An 18905-nucleotide genomic window follows, 5' to 3' on the forward strand; every position below is an offset into this window, starting at 1 on the left:
GTGACACATGTGGCTGTGCATTGTCGTGTTGGAGAAGAACGCCACGGGCCCATTTTCCTTGTCGGCGTTGTTGGATTCGTCGATGGAGTCTATGCAGTGAACTGCAGTAGCTCTCACTGTCGACGGACGTATTGGGAGAGAGCCATTCCACCAGCAGTATGACTTCCTGATCTCAGAAAACCGTCGCCATTTGTTTCCGCACGAATAGTCCCATCCGTGCCTTCTTGGGACGAGGGCTTCCAGTATGCCTCCATTCCATGGACTGGCGTTTCTTTTCTGGAGTCTCGTAGAAGAATCAAGTTTCGTCGACGGTGACCAGACGCTCAAAGAACTCGGTCGGATTTTCACTGTACTGTTGCATCAACTGCTGGCAGATCTCCACATTCTTTTGTTTCTGTGCAACGGTGATGTCATGAGGCACCCATTGTGCACACACCTCGTGCAGCTTCAAATTCTCATGAATGATAGTGTAGAGGGAACCCCGTGATAGACCTGTTTCTTTCTCTAGTTCATCAAACGTGATTCTCCTGTGCTCCATTATCAAATCATTCACTCGCGCGGCATTGCTTGGTCTGCGTGCAGTTGCAGGACGCCCAGTGCTTTTGCTTTTTGCAGCACTGTCTTTGCCTTCTTTGAATTCGGATTTCCAACGAAACACGGATCTGCGATGGTGCTGTGTACCCACATACGGCTAATAATCTGTTGCGGATGTCTGAAGTATTCACTCCTTCCCACCAGAGAAACCACACTGTCCACCGTTGCCCATGTATGTCTGCTTCCACGCTGTCTTTTCGCTGTTCACCAGCGTCCTGGCAAGTTGGAATAACTGCTGCTACAATGTACTACCTACGGAAAGAAACAAAACCATTTAGTGGGGTTTGATAGTACTATAGTCTATCTTAATGCATACATCAACAAACATTTCAACTGTTACTTGGCACCAATTATAGGGGGGAGTGCCAATCATTATTGAACGAACTAAATAAATAGAAGATAATGCAGGATAAATTGTGTAAGGGCAGTAATTATAAATAATGAGGAACTTCATGTTCCTTGTAGGAGTCAGGCAATTAGCAGCTTCTAAATATTTCGATAAACACCAGCAAAAACATTTATTCTGTTTTATGGTGGGATACCTTTTTTTAACTGCGTGAACTTTAGGGATTCGTGAGATAGTCGATTTTTTACAAAATGTTTGAACCTCCTCAGGATAAATTTTAAAAAAATCTGAATCCATTGCTTGGAGTATTCCGTCCAAACTTTCTCTTTGATATGGTGCACAATAATGAGACATTAGTCAACAAATTAATAAACTCTCGACAAAAGTTGAAATAGTAAGACTTGATAACTTAAAATGAGGAAGGAAAGAAGAATGCCTTCCTTATAGCGACCTGTTAATCTATCTTTTCATTTTGTTGCGCACGCACAATTTTTTGTGTGGTTTGAAGAAAATCTGTTAATGAAGTTATTGTGTACCTTATAGAGATGCAGACAAGATTTGATCAGCAGACAAATTTTCACAATCGAAAAGTTTTAAATTTAGTTTTGTGCTTTATGTGTATATGCTATAGAAGATCAACAAATATGTCTAAAATTAAATGTACCAAATCCTTTTCAGTGGTTCCAGTGACGCCTAGTGATTGCTCGGGTGAGAATTCTCCAGAAGCAGAATCTCCTATCAGAAGCGACACCGTAGACAAGGAAGAAGGCGACAGTGGTATCGACGCAAATAGTCAGGGCAGTTGTAGCAGCAATGATGTAAAGTCGAAAGAGAAGCGAAAAGAAAAAAAGAAGAAGAAAAATAAGAATGACAAAGATAATTCACTTAATGCACACAGTTCCTGTAGGCCAAACTTAGCAAAACAGAGAGATCTGGACAGTAGTAATGAGGTTGTAGGTGCAAAGGAGAGACTGAGCGTGGCAAGTGGCAGAAGAAATAGAGAATCAGATGCACTAAACGCAACAATGCATAGTAGTCAACTAAATATTGAAACAGTTAGTAAGAGCAATAGAAGTAGTCCTGCAGATAGGAAATTAACATCGCATTTAGTTTATGAAGCAACGAGGCCTCATCCTGCGGAGAGGGAAGACTTCGAATCGACGGGAAGTGATTGTTACACTCCACAGAAAGGAAGAAGAAGTAATTACATGAACAGTGCCTTGTAAGTAAAATTATTATTGTGATTAACATATTTAAAATAACATGTACACTGCTAACCTTAATATAGCCAAATTTAGAATTGGTAAAGGAACGGTAACATTTTAGTATATAAGTATTTAGTATTTTATCAATCTATTTTTTCAAATGTCAAACTCAACGAGATTTGAACTAAATCAGGTTTTGTATGTTGACATAATGTTGTTTCGAAATTATTGTTGTGTATTATGTTTGTTTTCAGAAGTCCGCTTGACACGTTTATGAGCAAATTTTATTCACAATAAGTAAGACAGAGTACATGTTTTCAAATAATAATATAATAATAATTCGTGAAGAAACACTTTCAAAAATTCATTATCTGTTTATTGTTGCAAATACTGCAAGACAACAAATGACATTAAATATGGAAACTTGGCCAGTTACTATTACAGTATAATTTATGGTTTCCTTATAACTTGCGTATGTGTAGATGTAGTTTGTGACACAATATACGTTCTCATGATGTGCAATTCCTGTTCTACGCGACTGAGGATATCAAATGTAACTAACTAAATTGCGTTGTAATTCATTTACGTCTCAACTTCCTGGAGAACGGGAGGAAATTTACACGTGATCTTTCAAACCCCTGAAGATAAAAATGTCTGTCCTAAAATTCAGGAAACAGATGGAATAGATAAGAAAGCGTTATCGTATACTACATGTTGACTGATGCAGCATTTGGAAAGAGCGTTGTTGAACTGCGTTCTACATATGTTTAATGATCGAAAGACTTGAGAATGTTTAAGCCATGGAATCTATTGAATATTCCTTCCTTTCCAAGGACTCAGCCTCCAACTCATCGCGACGAGGACGTGAGTAGATAGTCCACGTACTGCTCTGGCCTTGTGATGACTAAAATATCCTCACAGATTTCATCACTTACGTTTAGGCGGTAAAGCTACCTTGCTCCAACACGTACAGGGGTTTCGTCCGCAAATCATCATCCCGCTTAAACAGTGATGCCGCCGACTTAATAGTGGTCCATTGCTCGGATGTTGGAGCAACGAAGAGTCGTCCCAGCTCTTCTAATATCAAAAGTCACTCCGGACTGGATCACAATTCATCACTGAGCAGTACCACTGCCCGTTGTTCTGGGTCCATTGCGAATACATGATATCTGTTGCAACTATATGGCTCCCGGCTGTGATGGGGAGATAGGAGTACGTACCACTGGCCTTCTTGCATACAGTCATATCGCAATGAAGTACCGGTACACCATTTGCCGCGAAATTGAGGTAACAGTAGCATTATAAAGGTCCTAACCGATCTGAGTTGCATTCATGCCTTTAGGCAATGGACTTCTAAAGTAACGATTATCCGCGTGTGTTGTGCGTCGTGGGCACCCTTGCCTTGATCGTTTCCTCAGTGTTCCTGAGTCCTAAAACTGCTACCACGTCCTGAAAACCACTTGTCGGGACACATTGAACCATCTTTCCAAATCAGCTTGTAACTGTCCTGCTGCTTCCTTCTGACTGATATCATCAGCGTCATGCATCATCCAGATGTTTGTTATGAGCCATTATGGAACTCCACTGCATATATTCACTCGAATAAAACTGTGAAGTGATCAGGCAGCCGGACTCTGTGCATTGCTTACTATTGCGCTTGTGGTAGCTTGCAGGAATTTCTTCATGACGTCACTCTCCGTGATCACACGGCGTGTTAGTGTAGGTACGGTATTATAAGTTCTCATATGCAGTTAATTAACACAACAGCTGTATCTCTTAATGCTTGACAGATGTGTTCTTTTTTTTTTTAAGTACATAAAATAAAATTGCTAGCTTTCTTCTTCAGTAACTTTACAAAATGTAAAATCCGTTATCGTGAAGTACAGATTAATTTTTGCGTTAGTGCTGCTCCAGGAAAGACTATTGAAACATCATTAAGCGGTGACAGAAGTTAATCAGAGCCTGAAATGTCACAACTAGTATAAACTTTTATTTGGTAATAAGGACGAAAAGAGACATGACCAAACGTAACTTAATATCCAGGGTTAAAAGTGACATTCACTATACACCATATCTGTTCATTGTTTTTCCGAGCATCAATTAGAAAATTCATAGGTTGAATAGAAAATGGTGGCAACACTTCCCACGCGAGAGGGCTGTGTCTCAGCATTATAAGATTTCCGTAGCTGATACGGAAATGTGAGATGATGAAATGGGTCAAAAGCAGCAATGCCGTAAAGTAGAGGAGGAAAGTGGATTTGTTTCAGAGAAAAGAAACAAAGTGCGTGGATCAAGATTGTAATGGCACGTGGACACAGTACAAAACAATTTTCAGAGACTTTATAACTACCTTTTCTCCAAATTGAAGAACTTATTTTGGGGAAAGCACTATGACACAAAGAGATTCATGATACATAGACCAAGTCGTAAACTAATGCATGTGCATCACAAATAGAAAGCAGTATTAGAAGATTTCTTTTCGTAACAACGAAAATACCAAATTAAATTCGGAATAAGTAAATGTAAATCGATCATGGCAGATCACCTTGTATTATTATGCTTATTAATTTTCAAAAATTAACATTTTGTATTATTCACAGTCTAGACAACAATTTGTCACATTTGAATCCACAACGCAAAGTAAAAGTTCAGGAATAGATCACGTGAAAACATGGTAAACAATCTAAATTGTTAATTCTTACCTACCGAAAATTTGCATTTCAATTTGTAAACATTTCATAGTATTTTCAACATAAAAGGAAAATTATTATTATACTAAATACTTGAAAAATTATTTGTTATTGTTTTACTTACAAGCAATATCCGTGTATCATAAAACAAATATGATAATGAAAAAGAAATCAGGAAGAAGTGCAGTAATATAATAGTGATGTATAGAAAATGTATTAATCTTATCACTCTTCAGGCTATAAAAGCTGTTAGCTCGCCGTGAATGTGCCCACATGTGTGTTTTCAATAATACTGACTTAAATGCCATTGAGAAACGAAGAATTGAAATTGCACAGCCGACAAAGTAAGCCGTCGTATATATATATATAAAAGTGCACTATGGAACAACTAGATGTGTCATTCATTAACCCGTGACTAGAACTTGAAACAGTTGAAAAAACAGAAGGGTAGAAAAGGGGATTCTGTATAAATCACACTTTATCACTTTATTCCTAAGGATAGAGTTTTCCGTCAGTGATGGATGACCTTTCTTTCCAGATGCAATAAAATGTAAATTTTACGTTGCTTTTCTGTTGTCAATTGTATAACTTTTTTCAGTGATATACTGTATAGTCTGAATTGATAAGAACCTATAGGGACAACGTCAGGTTTTTTTCGAGCGGACATTTTGTGGTGAACTTGACTATATGTGAGATAGGAAGAAAACCGTTTTGTTATGAAAGAATGAGAGTGCTATACTGTTTTTTGTCAAAAATATTTCACTTGTGACAAACATGATGATAGATGTATCATATTTTCCATATCCGTTACGTTTGTGTAATATTGCGTCCCAAACTGCGATGCGTTATCGTTATTCATATATATAACAATGCATAAGGAATCCAGGAATTTAAGGGGGCAGGGTACCTATACTTGTAAATGCATGATTTGTCCATTGCATATCACAAGTGCTGTAGGTACCATTTTATCCAATGTACCCCCATGCGCAAAAAAAATTGCGCGTATACTGTAACTCACGATTTTTCGCAATTATTTCATTTTCCTTATGTTTATGGGTAAAATTCAGTTACTAGTATGTGGAGATAATAGAAAGCAATCCATCTAAGGAGATATTTCCAAAAAATATAATAAAATAATAAAAATATAAGCCAAAAACAAAATTATGTTCGGTTTTGTGTATACTGGCAATAATGTTTTCGAGGGAATTTTTGGAGTAGCACAGCACGATTGTAGAGGGAATTACAGAATTGGTAACAGAACAGGGGGACAGTTGAATCAAGGAACAGGAAAGAGGAGTAAAATATTGCATTTATTGGCTTAAATCTAGGGTGTAAATTGTCTGCCAAATATAAATTAGCTTCTGTAACCAACATGTTGTACGGAAATATATAAACAAAGAGAAAAACTGTTGTCTTAAGTTTGGAAGTGACATGCTCTATAGCCATGAGCATTTATTTCTTAAGAAAAAGATAAGCAACAAAAGAAAGTCTGTGTGGTCAAGTGGATAGAGTGACAGACTAGTAATTCTTATACTGTTTTGACCCCAGATCGAATCTCATCCGATCCTGTTCTTTTTTTTTTTTTTTTTTTTTTTTTTTTACGAAACATTATAGAAGTGTATAATTTGTATGTTAATAAGAACCGAAACAATACAATAATGAAATAACTTTTTGTTTCCTCTGATGACGTCTTTATTCAGAATTAGCTTACTATTTATTACTAATAGCGATTGTTTTTAGTTTATGGTATGGTATGCTTAATCATTCCCTCTCCGGTTTTTTTTTTTTTTTTTTAACACAGCAGAAGTAACTTCAAACTGCAACTCACTGCGAGTGTCTGTAAAAAACAAAACAAGCGCGACTTGCAGCTTTACACACAGCGTGACGAACACAATCACAGCCATAGCTCTTGTCTGTTCTAGTGTTTCTGTGTGTGTGTGTTCCTTTTTAGAGTATTGACTCTCTCTCTCTCCTTTTGTTTCATATCAACAAGTGCAACAAATGCAAGTCTGTGTAAAAAAAAAAAAATGCTTTCTTTAAACAAAACTAAATTTTACAGCTCTCTTTGTGAATAACACGAATGCTTCCGACGAATTATACAGTAACGTGAAAAACTGATAATAAAATGATCTAACATGCATAAGCTTCTTTTTCTAGCGTGACAACACATTAAACATAACAAATTAAATTTTTGGGATTACAAATTATCACATTACGTGTCGGTGTAGGCCTATTCGTTTTCACATTCGAGCGACGAAAGAAGAAAGTGTGGTTATAGTTATAAAAACCGAATACCAGATTTCAATGAATTCAAGTTACATGGCTCCTACATATCGAAAAAATGATTTTTCGATGTCTGTCCATCTATTCGTCTCTCGGTTCGTCACGCTTTTACACGCACTCAAATAGAGGCCATACTGTTCAACGTATCTGGACCGAATTCTAGACATAACGTTTTAATAACATACTATCTTTCGAATTTTATGTCCTTCGACATCTAAAAGTAAGGGTAATTTACTGAAGGATTAAAATTTAAAACAATTCAATTTTCTCAAGTAAAAAAGCTGAGACGATTTTATTTACTTTTTATAAATATATATTTTATTAACGAATCTCCACCGCATATGAACAATTTTTCTGAAAAAATATATATGGTGTAATTTACTGTATGGTATGCGTTCTTTTTGCAGAATTTTCTCAACCACATTTCATAAATAAACGTATCATTAATAACCTAACAAACAACTCGTTCGAAGGAGTAGCTTAATCTTAGGGTGAGCTTTACCCCGATAGTTTTCCCATTAACGCCTCAGGCAATTTTGTTCATATTTCGTAAAGAAATGTTTCATTAATTAACTAACATACAGCATAAATCGTTTATTCCGATAATATATAGCCTCGCTGCTGAACGGGACGTTAAACTCAACTCGTTCGTTTGTTCAACATACAGAAGAAGTGGTTTTCTCAAGGGTTGAATTTTTTTGGACAATTTTCTCAGTAATAACTGAGACAAATTTGTTCTAATTTCAGTAAAATATTTTCTGTAATAATCTTACAATATGGTATAACTCGCTTGTTCCGAAAAGAAAAATCCAAAAGAGATACTTTGACAGTGAATTTTTTCCCGACGATTTACTTAAAAATTACTCGATATACTGTCAAAGTTACAGATAGAAGAGTTTACCTTTGGGGGTAAGCTTTTCCCGATGACCTTCCTAAAAAACACTCAGGAGATGTTTGTTGTTCATATTTTATAAATACATGTGACATAAATAACCTAGCTATATGGCATAATTCCCTCATCCGGAAAAAACTAGAAATGGTATATTACTTTTGACAGTAAGTTTTACCCTGCGATTTTCTCAAGAACGACTCAGGCGATTGTATTCGTATTTCATAAATAAATGTTTTACGAAAACACTAACAATATAGCATAGATCGTTTGTCCTGAAAAGATCCACAAGGGATAATTTATTCTTGGGGGTGACTTTTTTCATGATTTTCTCAGAAATTACTCAGACGCTTTTGCTTATAGTTCACATACAATTATATCCTTAATAATTCTAATATATGGATCGAGTTATTTCTAACGAAAATATGACCAATGGGTACTTTACTTTTGGGCCTGAAGTTTCTTCTAGCAAAGTTTTCCAAAACATTCTTTTATTCGCAATTTCCCAAATAAATGTTTCAATAATAGTTACAACCTAACATAAGTCAGTGTAAAAAATTCGAGCGAGAAAGTACAGTGCGTTTGCTCCGTATCGTTTCTTAAATATTTTTTTTAATGTTACACCTAATCACAATTTTCCGAACAAAATCGAAACGTCTTTTTAAATGTGCCTTGTTGTGGTCAAATGGTTCAAGTGCATTGGTTCTGGATTTGATTTCCAGTGAGAGCTAGTGTAATTTCATCCAAGAGATGTGACACGTCGGTGCAAAGAAAAAAGTGTTTAAATAAGCCTAACCAAGCTAATCAACAAAAGAAATAATACAATGTTACGAAATTACCGTAGAAACGTTGTTAATATTAGGTAGGTGCGACTGAAATGTCCAAACGATTATTGTCAATTCCAAAGGCCTTTGTTTTCGTCCGGCGGGAGCTCATGTGGTTCGGATTCTACGTTAATCAGTAGGTCCACGTCTCATATAGCCTCGCTGCTGAAAGGGACGTTAAACTCAAAATCACATCACACATCTTTGTTTTCGCCTTTGTTTTAAATGTCTCTGTTCATGAGCTCTTTAGTGGCTAAGCGGTTAGCATACGCGCCTTTGGCGTGGAAGACCCGGCTTCGATTCCCGGCGAGAGCTCACGTGCTTCGGAGTCCACGTTAATCAGTAGGACGACGTCACATATAGCTTCGTTGCTGAGCGAGACGTTAAACTCAAACTCAATGTCTTTGTGTATGGTTTTGCATATACGTGGCATGTACATCAAATTTTGATTTCTACGCCATATGTATCTAATTACATACACAGCTATAGAACGAACACAACAAACTTGGAATATCTACATTGTTTGCGTATGGAAAATAATCACGCTCTACTGCACAGGAGAGCCGTGTGTATGGAATTCCATACACATGGCAATCAACGTAATAAGAAATGTATAATAATAATAATAATAATAATAATAATAATAATAATAATAATAATAATAAACAGAAAACGATACGATCACTTACATAATTTATAAATATAAGTTAACATTTAATAAGCATATAACTGCAATGGAATTAAGTTGTATCTCTCTCTCCCTGAACGCAATTAAAGAACACTTTTAAATGGGATTACAATTTCGTTTCCGTTCTGTTTATAACATTACTGTATTAGAACGATACACTCATTGCCATTTGCTATTTTTGTTATGTGATATACGTAGCAGACAGTTTTCCTTACATGTCTCTAGAAAATATTTTTTTGATTTCGTTTGTGTTAGAATGCAGTTTGACCGGTTCATAAATGAAAAGTAAGAAATGTTTAAGAGAAATAGAGAACTGTTGCATTATTATTATTATTATTATTATTATTATTATTATTATTATTATTATTATTGATATTTTTGAAACATTAGAATTACGTGCTTACGAGCTTTCGTGTCGGACCCCCTCCGAAAAGTAAAGCTGGATATGTGCCTGCACTGAATGATAGACGTATAAGTCAAGGTATAGACGGGCGTGCTAGGCGATCGAGTCCGGAGCATCAAAATCAGATTAAGACCACAACTTGCAGTTTTTCTTGCCGATTGATGCTGCTTTTTACCTGCTATGATATGTCGGATAATAATGTGAAATAAACGAAGGTCAAGACCATGGCGTATTGGTGTTTCATGCACCTAGACCTGTAAAATATTTGTGCCGAAAACATCTTTCATCCACTAGCTAAATTTGTGGGTATGATCGCACATCTTGCCTTATAAAGTATAGTCTTATAAAGAATATATATAGCATGCTAAAAACCTAAAGACCAAATTCAATGATTTTCTATAGTTTTCTTTTTTAATAACGGGAAACTTGTTTATTTCATCACGATAAATCACGTTTGATACTAAGATGTCTGTTTCTGTCTATATATATTTTTCATACTTTATTGGAGACAAATTTGTTTTGTTGTTGTTGTTGTTTTTTTTTTTTTTTTTTTTTTTTTTTTTTTTTTTTTAAGAAAAGAGGATGATAAAAGAAGGTATATAACAGCATAAACTGAAAGCAATGGCTATTACTAATAGTACACTAATTCTAAATAAATACGTCATCAGAGGAAACAAAAAGTTATTTCTTTATTGTATTGTTTCAGTTTTTATTAACATACAAATTATACACTTCTATAATGTTTCGTAAAAAAAAAAAAAAAAAAAAAAAAAAAAAAAAAAAAAAAAATTGAACAGGATCGGATGAGATTCGATCTGGGGTCAAAACAGTATAAGAATTACTAGTCTGTCACTCTATCCACTTGACCACACAGACTTTCTTTTGTTGCTTATCTTTTTCTTAAGAAATAAATGCTCATGGCTATAGAGCATGTCACTTCCAAACTTAAGACAACAGTTTTTCTCTTTGTTTATATATTTCCGTACAACATGTTGGTTACAGAAGCTAATTTATATTTGGCAGACAATTTACACCCTAGATTTAAGCCAATAAATGCAATATTTTACTCCACTTTCCTGTTCCTTGATTCAACTGTCCCCCTGTTCTGTAAGCAATTCTGTAATTCCCTCTACAATCGTGCTGTGCTACTCCAAAAATTCCCTCAAAAACATTATTGCCAGTATACACAAAACCGAACATAATTTTGTTTTTTGCTTATATTTTTATTATTTTATTATATTTTTTGGAAATATCTCCTTAGATGGATTGCTTTCTATTACCTCCACGTACTAATAACTGAATTTTACCCATAAACATAAGGAAAATGAAATAATTGAGAAAAATCGTGATTTACAGTATACGCGCAGTTTTTTTTGCGCATGGGAGTACATTTGAAACTCATGAGAAACCTGAAATTCTTATAATTTCCTTGAAAATTTACATATAGGGAGGGGAAGAATCAGGAAAAAAAAGGAACACGAAAGTCAAACTTTTAACAGTTGGGATGATAGTTAGGTTTTATTATTATTATTATTTATTTATTTATTTATTTATTTTTATTTTCCTTTTTTCTTTCTTTATTTGATAAAGTGTGTAGGTAAGAGTTACCATCGTTAGTATGTGCGATTGTTGTCCATTTCCGCTTGTGAACTTCTGTGATCTGCTTATGTATATCTATCTATATGTAATAAGTCATTCGTGGATATATATTATTTAAGTTTATATAATTGTCGTATTGCTACTTTTGTAGAGAGGTTAAATTACTAGAAAAGGATAGAAGACAGTGTTTAGTGAGTAAAGATACACACTACTTGAAACACAGACATTGGGCTGTAAGACAAGTAGAAGTATAAGAATCACAAGTAGAAGTATAAGAATCACTTATAGGTTAAAAGGTCGAGCTCAGTTGGTAAGGTGAATGAAGAGACATTGAGCATTTTATAGTGCATTTTATCATCATCATTATTATTATTATTATTATTATTATTATTATTATTATTATTATTATTATTATTATTATTATTATTACTACTACTTCACCGTTAAAGGAATGTTACATTTACTGAAGACAATATGATTAATACAAACCATCGTGGATAATTTTAAAACACAATTTTCTAGTAATTTGTTCTTGTACTCAAGGATTATTATTATTAAAGTATTTACTGATGATTGCTGTTACGTAGTTTCTCCGCAGTGTTCAAGTCCAGTGTTGCGTCATTAATTTTAAATTTTCATGATATGTCATCCGGAGTTACGTGCTCACTGGTAGAACGCTGAGCAGCTCTGATGTGGGGAATCCTTATTTCGTTCCCACCTCACACCAAATGAGCTTTTGATGGACATTGTGGATGGGGGTTTTCTCGGGGTTCTGTTTCATTCCACTTTCTGCATTCCACCATTAACATCCATCTTCATAGTTTTGTCGGTGGTTGGATGCAGCTAAATAGAAAAGCAAATGAATTTTCTCTTGATATGGAATGGTTGATTGGTATAGAAATTCAGCATATGTAGTTACTGTACACAATATTCCCATATTAGGTACTTGATAAGCAAGTTAACTGCCCGTGTATAAGATTACATGTAATACGATAATTTACTGTTTCACCTTACTTTGTTAGCTATAGAAAAATATACTTGCTGTTCTACGTAATCATCTATTGAAGTAACTTGAACTTTAGAAGGGAAGCTTAATTTATTATTCGTATTAGACCTCAGGGAATGCTAAAGTATAATTTATGAAAGACATTGGTAATCAGCTTTATTATTAAGTAGTTAGCTTCCATTAAATTATTTTTATTATAGAGTTGTAAATAATTTGCTTTCTTAGTGTGACCATCAATGTCAGCCTTTCTTCAGTATATGTTGAAACTTGTAATTTCGTACATACTTGAACTGTAGAGAAAATGTATTATTTGGATCGCAAATCCATTTCTTCCTTAATTGCTAGAAATAAAGTATTTTTATTAACTTAACAGGACCCATTTAAGTGAAAATGACTCAGTACGAGACGTTTCATCTCCGTCATTGAGCACCAAACAGACTGGTTCGTCTACAAGTCCAAAGCAAGGTGGAAAGAGGGAAGAAGGTTGGAAAGAAGTTGTGAGAAAGTAAGTGCACCAGTGTAATCGGTTAAGAAATACGTACATTTTGATATAATATTATTAATTCCGGTTGGAAGCTAATAATTGCTTTCATAGTTCTTGAGTATTGTTCGCGCGACATGTACTTAGGATGATATTCTTGCATGCGATACGGGTCAATCTTCTATATTGTCGCGTATCTTTGAAGTGGTTACTATATGTTAATAGGACGGAGTTAATAAAAGAATATTTCATAATTTGTATTTTTCTTCAGGAAAATCAACAATGTGTTCCAAGAGTCGCGTCGTTATTACATTACTTTCAAATACTTTACGTTTGTATTTCAGACAAACCAGATATTGTGTGTCATTTCTTTAAACAGTAACAGGACTTTTGATGTTGCTTAGCATTATAATTTAGCATAGTTTCAACCCTGGAAAAGTTAGATGGGTCAGGTTTTTTCATGTAATTCCGAACGTCGTAATTTCTCAGTGTCATCTTAAGGTAATTTTTTATGATTAGTAGGAATGAGATGACATCATATTTAACTAAAGAGTGGTATTAATTTAGAAACTGTTTTCTTACATATTTCAGTTTCAAAAAGATTCTGTGCTCATTAGACTTTGCAAGGCATCAGTTTATGATCCTTTTCTTATTTTTAATGTGTGTGTGTGTGTGTGTTCATAAAACTTTTTTTTTTTTTAACTTCTGTTCAGATGTTGCACTGTGAAATATTTTTGCTTTTTAATCAATGTTAAATATATATCTATATATATATATATATTTTTTTTCGTCGTAGATCGAAAAAAGTAGCTGTTCCTTCAAACGCAATAAGTAGAGTTATAGGTCGTGGAGGAAGCAATATAAATGCGATTCGAGGTGTTACAGGTGCTCATATTGAAGTAGAGAAACAAAATAAAGGCCAAGGCGAGAGAATAATTACTATTAAGTAAGTATTGTGCGTAGTTGTAGTCAAAATAGCAAAGTATGGTACATATGTAATTGTAAATTCCGATAGTATACTTTAGATATTTCGTACTATATTCAACATTTTCTTCAGCAAAAGAGAAGACATACTACGAAAATATAATCAAATTTAAATAAGAGTAACTGAATTACTGAGAAACCTCTTTTACTGGGAATCTTCTCCTTTGTAAGTGAAACAGTGGCTTTTCAAGAAACTCGGTAAGTGGGATTAAGTTGGCGATCTCTCGCGATCCGATTTATCGAGATTTGACTGAAATATGAAATTATATATATGCCAACAAAGTAACACATTCTTAACTAGTGGCATTTAAGTACAGTGTGTTTCGCTTCAAGCTGTAATAAAAGAAAAAAGTATCAATGTAACAAATTAGAAAGATGAGAAGTTTGTATCGCTATGAAGAGTAAGCTAGCAGCAGTCATATGGATGCCACAATAGAAAGTGTCTTTCATGTTATCGCTGACGGAATTGATCTCTTTGCAGCGTGTTCAGAGAAAATTTAACATGCAATGGTTTATCTTCCCCAACCCTCACCCGGAGCTGTTCTCCAAGATGGTGTCGTTTCGTGTCATTTTTCTAACGTCCTCGGAGACCTCGTGGATGATCATTTCAATAGAAGATGGGTTGAAATAGATTCTAAGTACGTAAAATGGCCCCAATGATCATCTGAACGTTTTAAGTATAATGAGGATCTTTGCATTGTATATACTTAAACACAAACAAACAATTTGCTGAGCAAAACAATATATATTCACATAAAAAAAACTAAATACGTGTTACAGTTTCGACAACTAACACGTTGCCTTCATCAGACACTATGAGATACAGGAGAAATGTACAGTCTTATATACAAACAAGAGCCGAGACTTCGTGCTTCTGATTGGCTCCTGGTAGCAGCCAATCCCCTTCAAGTATTCTGATTTGTATATTCCTATACCGAGGCTTTCTATCTGTTGTCAACAACACACACAAAAATGACGATCTTAGCACAACTAATCTAAACTAACAATTAATTAACATATGGGATCAGCGAATTTAAGAAAGGCTATCAACCTCGTGCTTATATATTAAAGAACGCTGACGGAACAGTTCTCACTGATACGGATAGCATCTTAAATAGATGAAAAGATTTCTTTGACGATTTGCTTAACACGCAACCAAAAACTAGTGTGCGTGGAGAAAAGGAGATACACACCGCAGAACCGTATATTCCAGAACCCAACCGAATAGAAGTAGAAACCGCTATAAAGAAATTAAAGAAACACAAATCTTCTGGTGTAGATGAAATTTCGGCTGAGTTAATTTTAGCTGGAGGCTAAAAATTGTGGAACAAGATACACAAACTCATTCTCCTTATCTGGAACAAGGAAGAATTGCCACAAGAGGGGAAAGAATCAATCATTGTTCCAATTCACAAGAAAGGCGACAAAACTGACTGTAATAATTACCGAGGCATTTCTCTTCTGTCAACATCCTATAAAATACTTTCAAATATTCTATTAGCAAGATTGACCCCATACGCAAATGAAATTGTTGGAGATTATCAGTACGAATTTAGACGAAATCGATCAACTTTCGACCAAATATTTACCATTCGCCAAATACTCGAAAAAAAGTGGGAATACAATACCTCAGTACATCAACTATTTATTGATTTTAGAAAGGCGTACGATTCGGTTAGGAGAGAAACATTATACAACGTTCTTACAGAACTTGGAATACCGAGAAAGCTAATTAGATTAATTAAGATATGTTTAAATGAATCCCAAAGTAAAGTCCGAGTAAGAAAATTTGTGTCCACGAGCTTTCACGTCGAAAATGTCCTGAAACAAGGAGATGCGTTGTCGCCATTATTATTTAACTTTGTTCTGGAATACGCTATAAGGAAAATGAAAGATAGCAACCAGGGCCTAGAGTTGAACTGTATTCACCAGGTTATGGCATATGCTGATGATTTAAATTTAATAGGGGATGATAGGAGAACAATAGAAAGTAATGCAGAGATCTTATTAAACGCTTGCAGGGACATGGGTTTAGAAGTAAATGCAGAGAAAACTAAATACATGGAAGTGCGTCGGGACCGTAATACGGCAAATTATGTTACTGTTCGGTTCAAAATCTCTTGTTGTCGCGAATTCTGTCGAGGAATTTGAAGCTTAAAATATACAAAACGATAATCATGCCTGTTCTGTATGGTTGCGAAACATGGTCGCTTACTCTGAGGGAAGAAAAAACAAGATCCTGAGAAGAATATTCCGACCCAAGAGGAACGGGAATGGGATATAGCGGAAACTTCATAACGAGGAACTACATAATTTATACGGTTCACCCAACATTGTTAGGGTCGTCAAGTCTAGGAGGCTTAGGTTGGCAGGTCATGTAGCTAGAATGGAAGAAAATAGAAACGCTTTCTAAGTCTTGACTGGAAGACTAATAGGAAAACGACCATTAGGAGGACCTAGACGCAGATGGGAGGAGAATATTAAGATGGATCTCGCAGAGATTGAAATACAAAGTAGAAACTGGATGCAGTTAGCTTTTGTGAACGCGGTCAGGGATAGAAGTCAGTGTAGAGCTTTTGTGAACGCGGCCTTGAACCTCCGGGTTCTATAGACCATTGAGTTAGTTAGTTAGTTTTAATGTTTATACAACTAAAGATGTACTGTTAACTATGTCATTTACAGTATTTTACGTTACATACCATGAGGGCAGGGTTTGAATCAACAGGGAAGTGAGCAGGATTCGCCTATAGTTGAACATCGTAGCCAATGGCAACTGCGTTATGAGTAAAGGTAGAAAAATTGGAAAGAGGGGAGTTGTTGTAAATAGATGATTTTCAGTTGAATATAAAGTAATTTTAGCAAGCGCACCAGCGGGTTTTGGTCCACACAGATAAGGCACGCTATATTAATTAAAAAGTAACGTCTCGAATTCGGCAGATTGATGGAACATAAGGGCACGAGAAATGTCACGGTGAACGTGCATATTGTATGAGGGAATACCTCATCTCTTGTTTCCCAACGTTGCTTTGTCATGTAAAACAGGGCACTTTACCAGTGTAGAATCCAAACGGCTGGTGGGATTGCAAAAATTCTACCATTTTAGATTGAAAACCATTTGTTTCCAACTTCGGTCTCTTTCCATTTTTCGTATCTTTACTCATAACGGAGATGATCTATGGCCCTGTGTATTTCTTAAATCACTGCGCAACAAAAAACATGGATATATAATATGTGGAAAAGTCTCCTCCCCACTCCTGGTAAAAAATCTTGATTTCGAATCCTACATGCGAGTTAGCAGTCATATCGAATGGCATTCAGGAATTCCTTGGTCAATTTTCCAATTCGGATTTGCTGCATTAGGACGTCATTACCCAGCTGCAGTCTCCGCCCGTTCAGGAGACAAAAATCTCAAGATCTACTCAATCAAGCAACTTGAATTTCGGGCAGAATATAGAGGGTTATAAGTTAGGAATAGAGTCAAATCGGAAGTGTTAGAAATCAACCATTTTCGTTTATACGTTGATCATTATAGAACGAAAGCGGTAATAGATAGCGATAAGTTGTTTTCTGCAGTTGATTAAGCGTTCCAAGAATTCATTTCATCTCCATTTTTAATAGTGTTCACTCTATTAAAACCAAAAATGATAGAAATTTACTACAACTTCCCTTGTTCCGTGTGTGTGTGTCCGTCCATACAGGAGAAAAAAAAAAAGCTCAAGAACTACTGGATGAATCACAATCAATTTTGATCAGGATATAGGGTTCGTTGAGGGTTTTGACATTCAAACCAGAAGTGTTATATATCAACCATTTCTGGTTTTCACGTTGACATTATTGAGCAAAAATAGTAATAGGTGGCGAGAAGCAGTTTCCTACAATTCATTAAGCGTTTCAGTAATACATTTATTCTCCCTCCTTAATTCTCTTCGGAAGTCGAAATTACAACTTCCTATTTCAACATTGGTCTACATAGAGCGGGAGCGAGAAGCGTTTTATTTTCTTCTTTGAAGGGGAAAGAATCGATTTAACATTCAAAGAATAGGTATCTTCATCTCTTAACTCTCTAGTCAAACCAGAAGTGGCAGTGAGTATGGTTTTTAACGTTGATCGCTATAGAGTAAAAACCGTACTAGATAGCGAGAAGCGGCTTTCCGCAATCAATTAAGCGTACCAGGAATGTTTCAGCTCCACTCGAACCTGTCTACTAAAACCGAAAGTCATAAAAAATAATTACCACTTCCGGTTATACTATCAATTGTGATATCATGTTATATAATCCAAACTTCTTCACGTGGTGTACACGTGACGCTGCTACTTGCTCATTAGTTTTACACACTATATGGGGATTCAAATTTCATTGATGATTTCTCTTTACTTAGTAAATCTACAGAAGAATGACAACTTCAGCAAATTTTAAGCTTCAGTTTGTTTTCTGTTTGTTTTTAGTACACTCATGTCCAAAATTATTGTCGCATATCTATAAATATGTTGTTGGAGGAATGTAATTTGATAACGAATTCGTCCGGTATTTCTTATAATGTTAGTATGTGTATAATCGGCAAAGACATGTATGTGGTAAATTTCATGTCAAAAGAGCACTAAATAAGAACAATAAAACGAAAATAAAATTTTCTTATCCATTTTTCAACATTTTGTTTTACTCATTCTAATTTTCGTATTTATAATTCTTTTCCTATGAAATGTACCACAAATATACATTTCCCGATTATACACATAGTATCAGTATTAAAAGTGCCCTGCAAAATCATTATCAAATTATATTCTTACAAGAAGACAGTTATAGATACGCGACTATCATTTTGGACATGAGTGTACATTATTTCAGATTTGTCTAATAGGAACTTAATTGACTTCCAAACTATGCTATGCATAAGTGTCGGAAGACTTATAAA

The 18905-nt window shown here is 35.1% G+C and overlaps 1 protein-coding gene across 1 annotated transcript in view; it reads left to right on the forward strand.

Annotated features, from left to right (window-relative positions):
* The window catches only part of LOC145686360 (ankyrin repeat domain-containing protein 17-like), a gene marked incomplete at its 5' end in the record, with an annotated part of 83496 nt that overhangs the window by 6717 nt on the left and 57874 nt on the right, over positions 1 to 18905 (forward strand). The window contains 3 exon segments of the mRNA XM_081759620.1: positions 1619 to 2162; positions 12901 to 13032; positions 13805 to 13954. Of these exon segments, the coding sequence (XP_081615746.1) occupies positions 1619 to 2162; positions 12901 to 13032; positions 13805 to 13954 (826 nt within the window).

This window comes from Thermobia domestica, chromosome 5, assembly GCF_964235325.1.
Source record: "Thermobia domestica chromosome 5, izTheDome1.hap1.1, whole genome shotgun sequence".
NCBI classification, from domain to species: Eukaryota; Metazoa; Arthropoda; class Insecta; order Zygentoma; family Lepismatidae; genus Thermobia; species Thermobia domestica.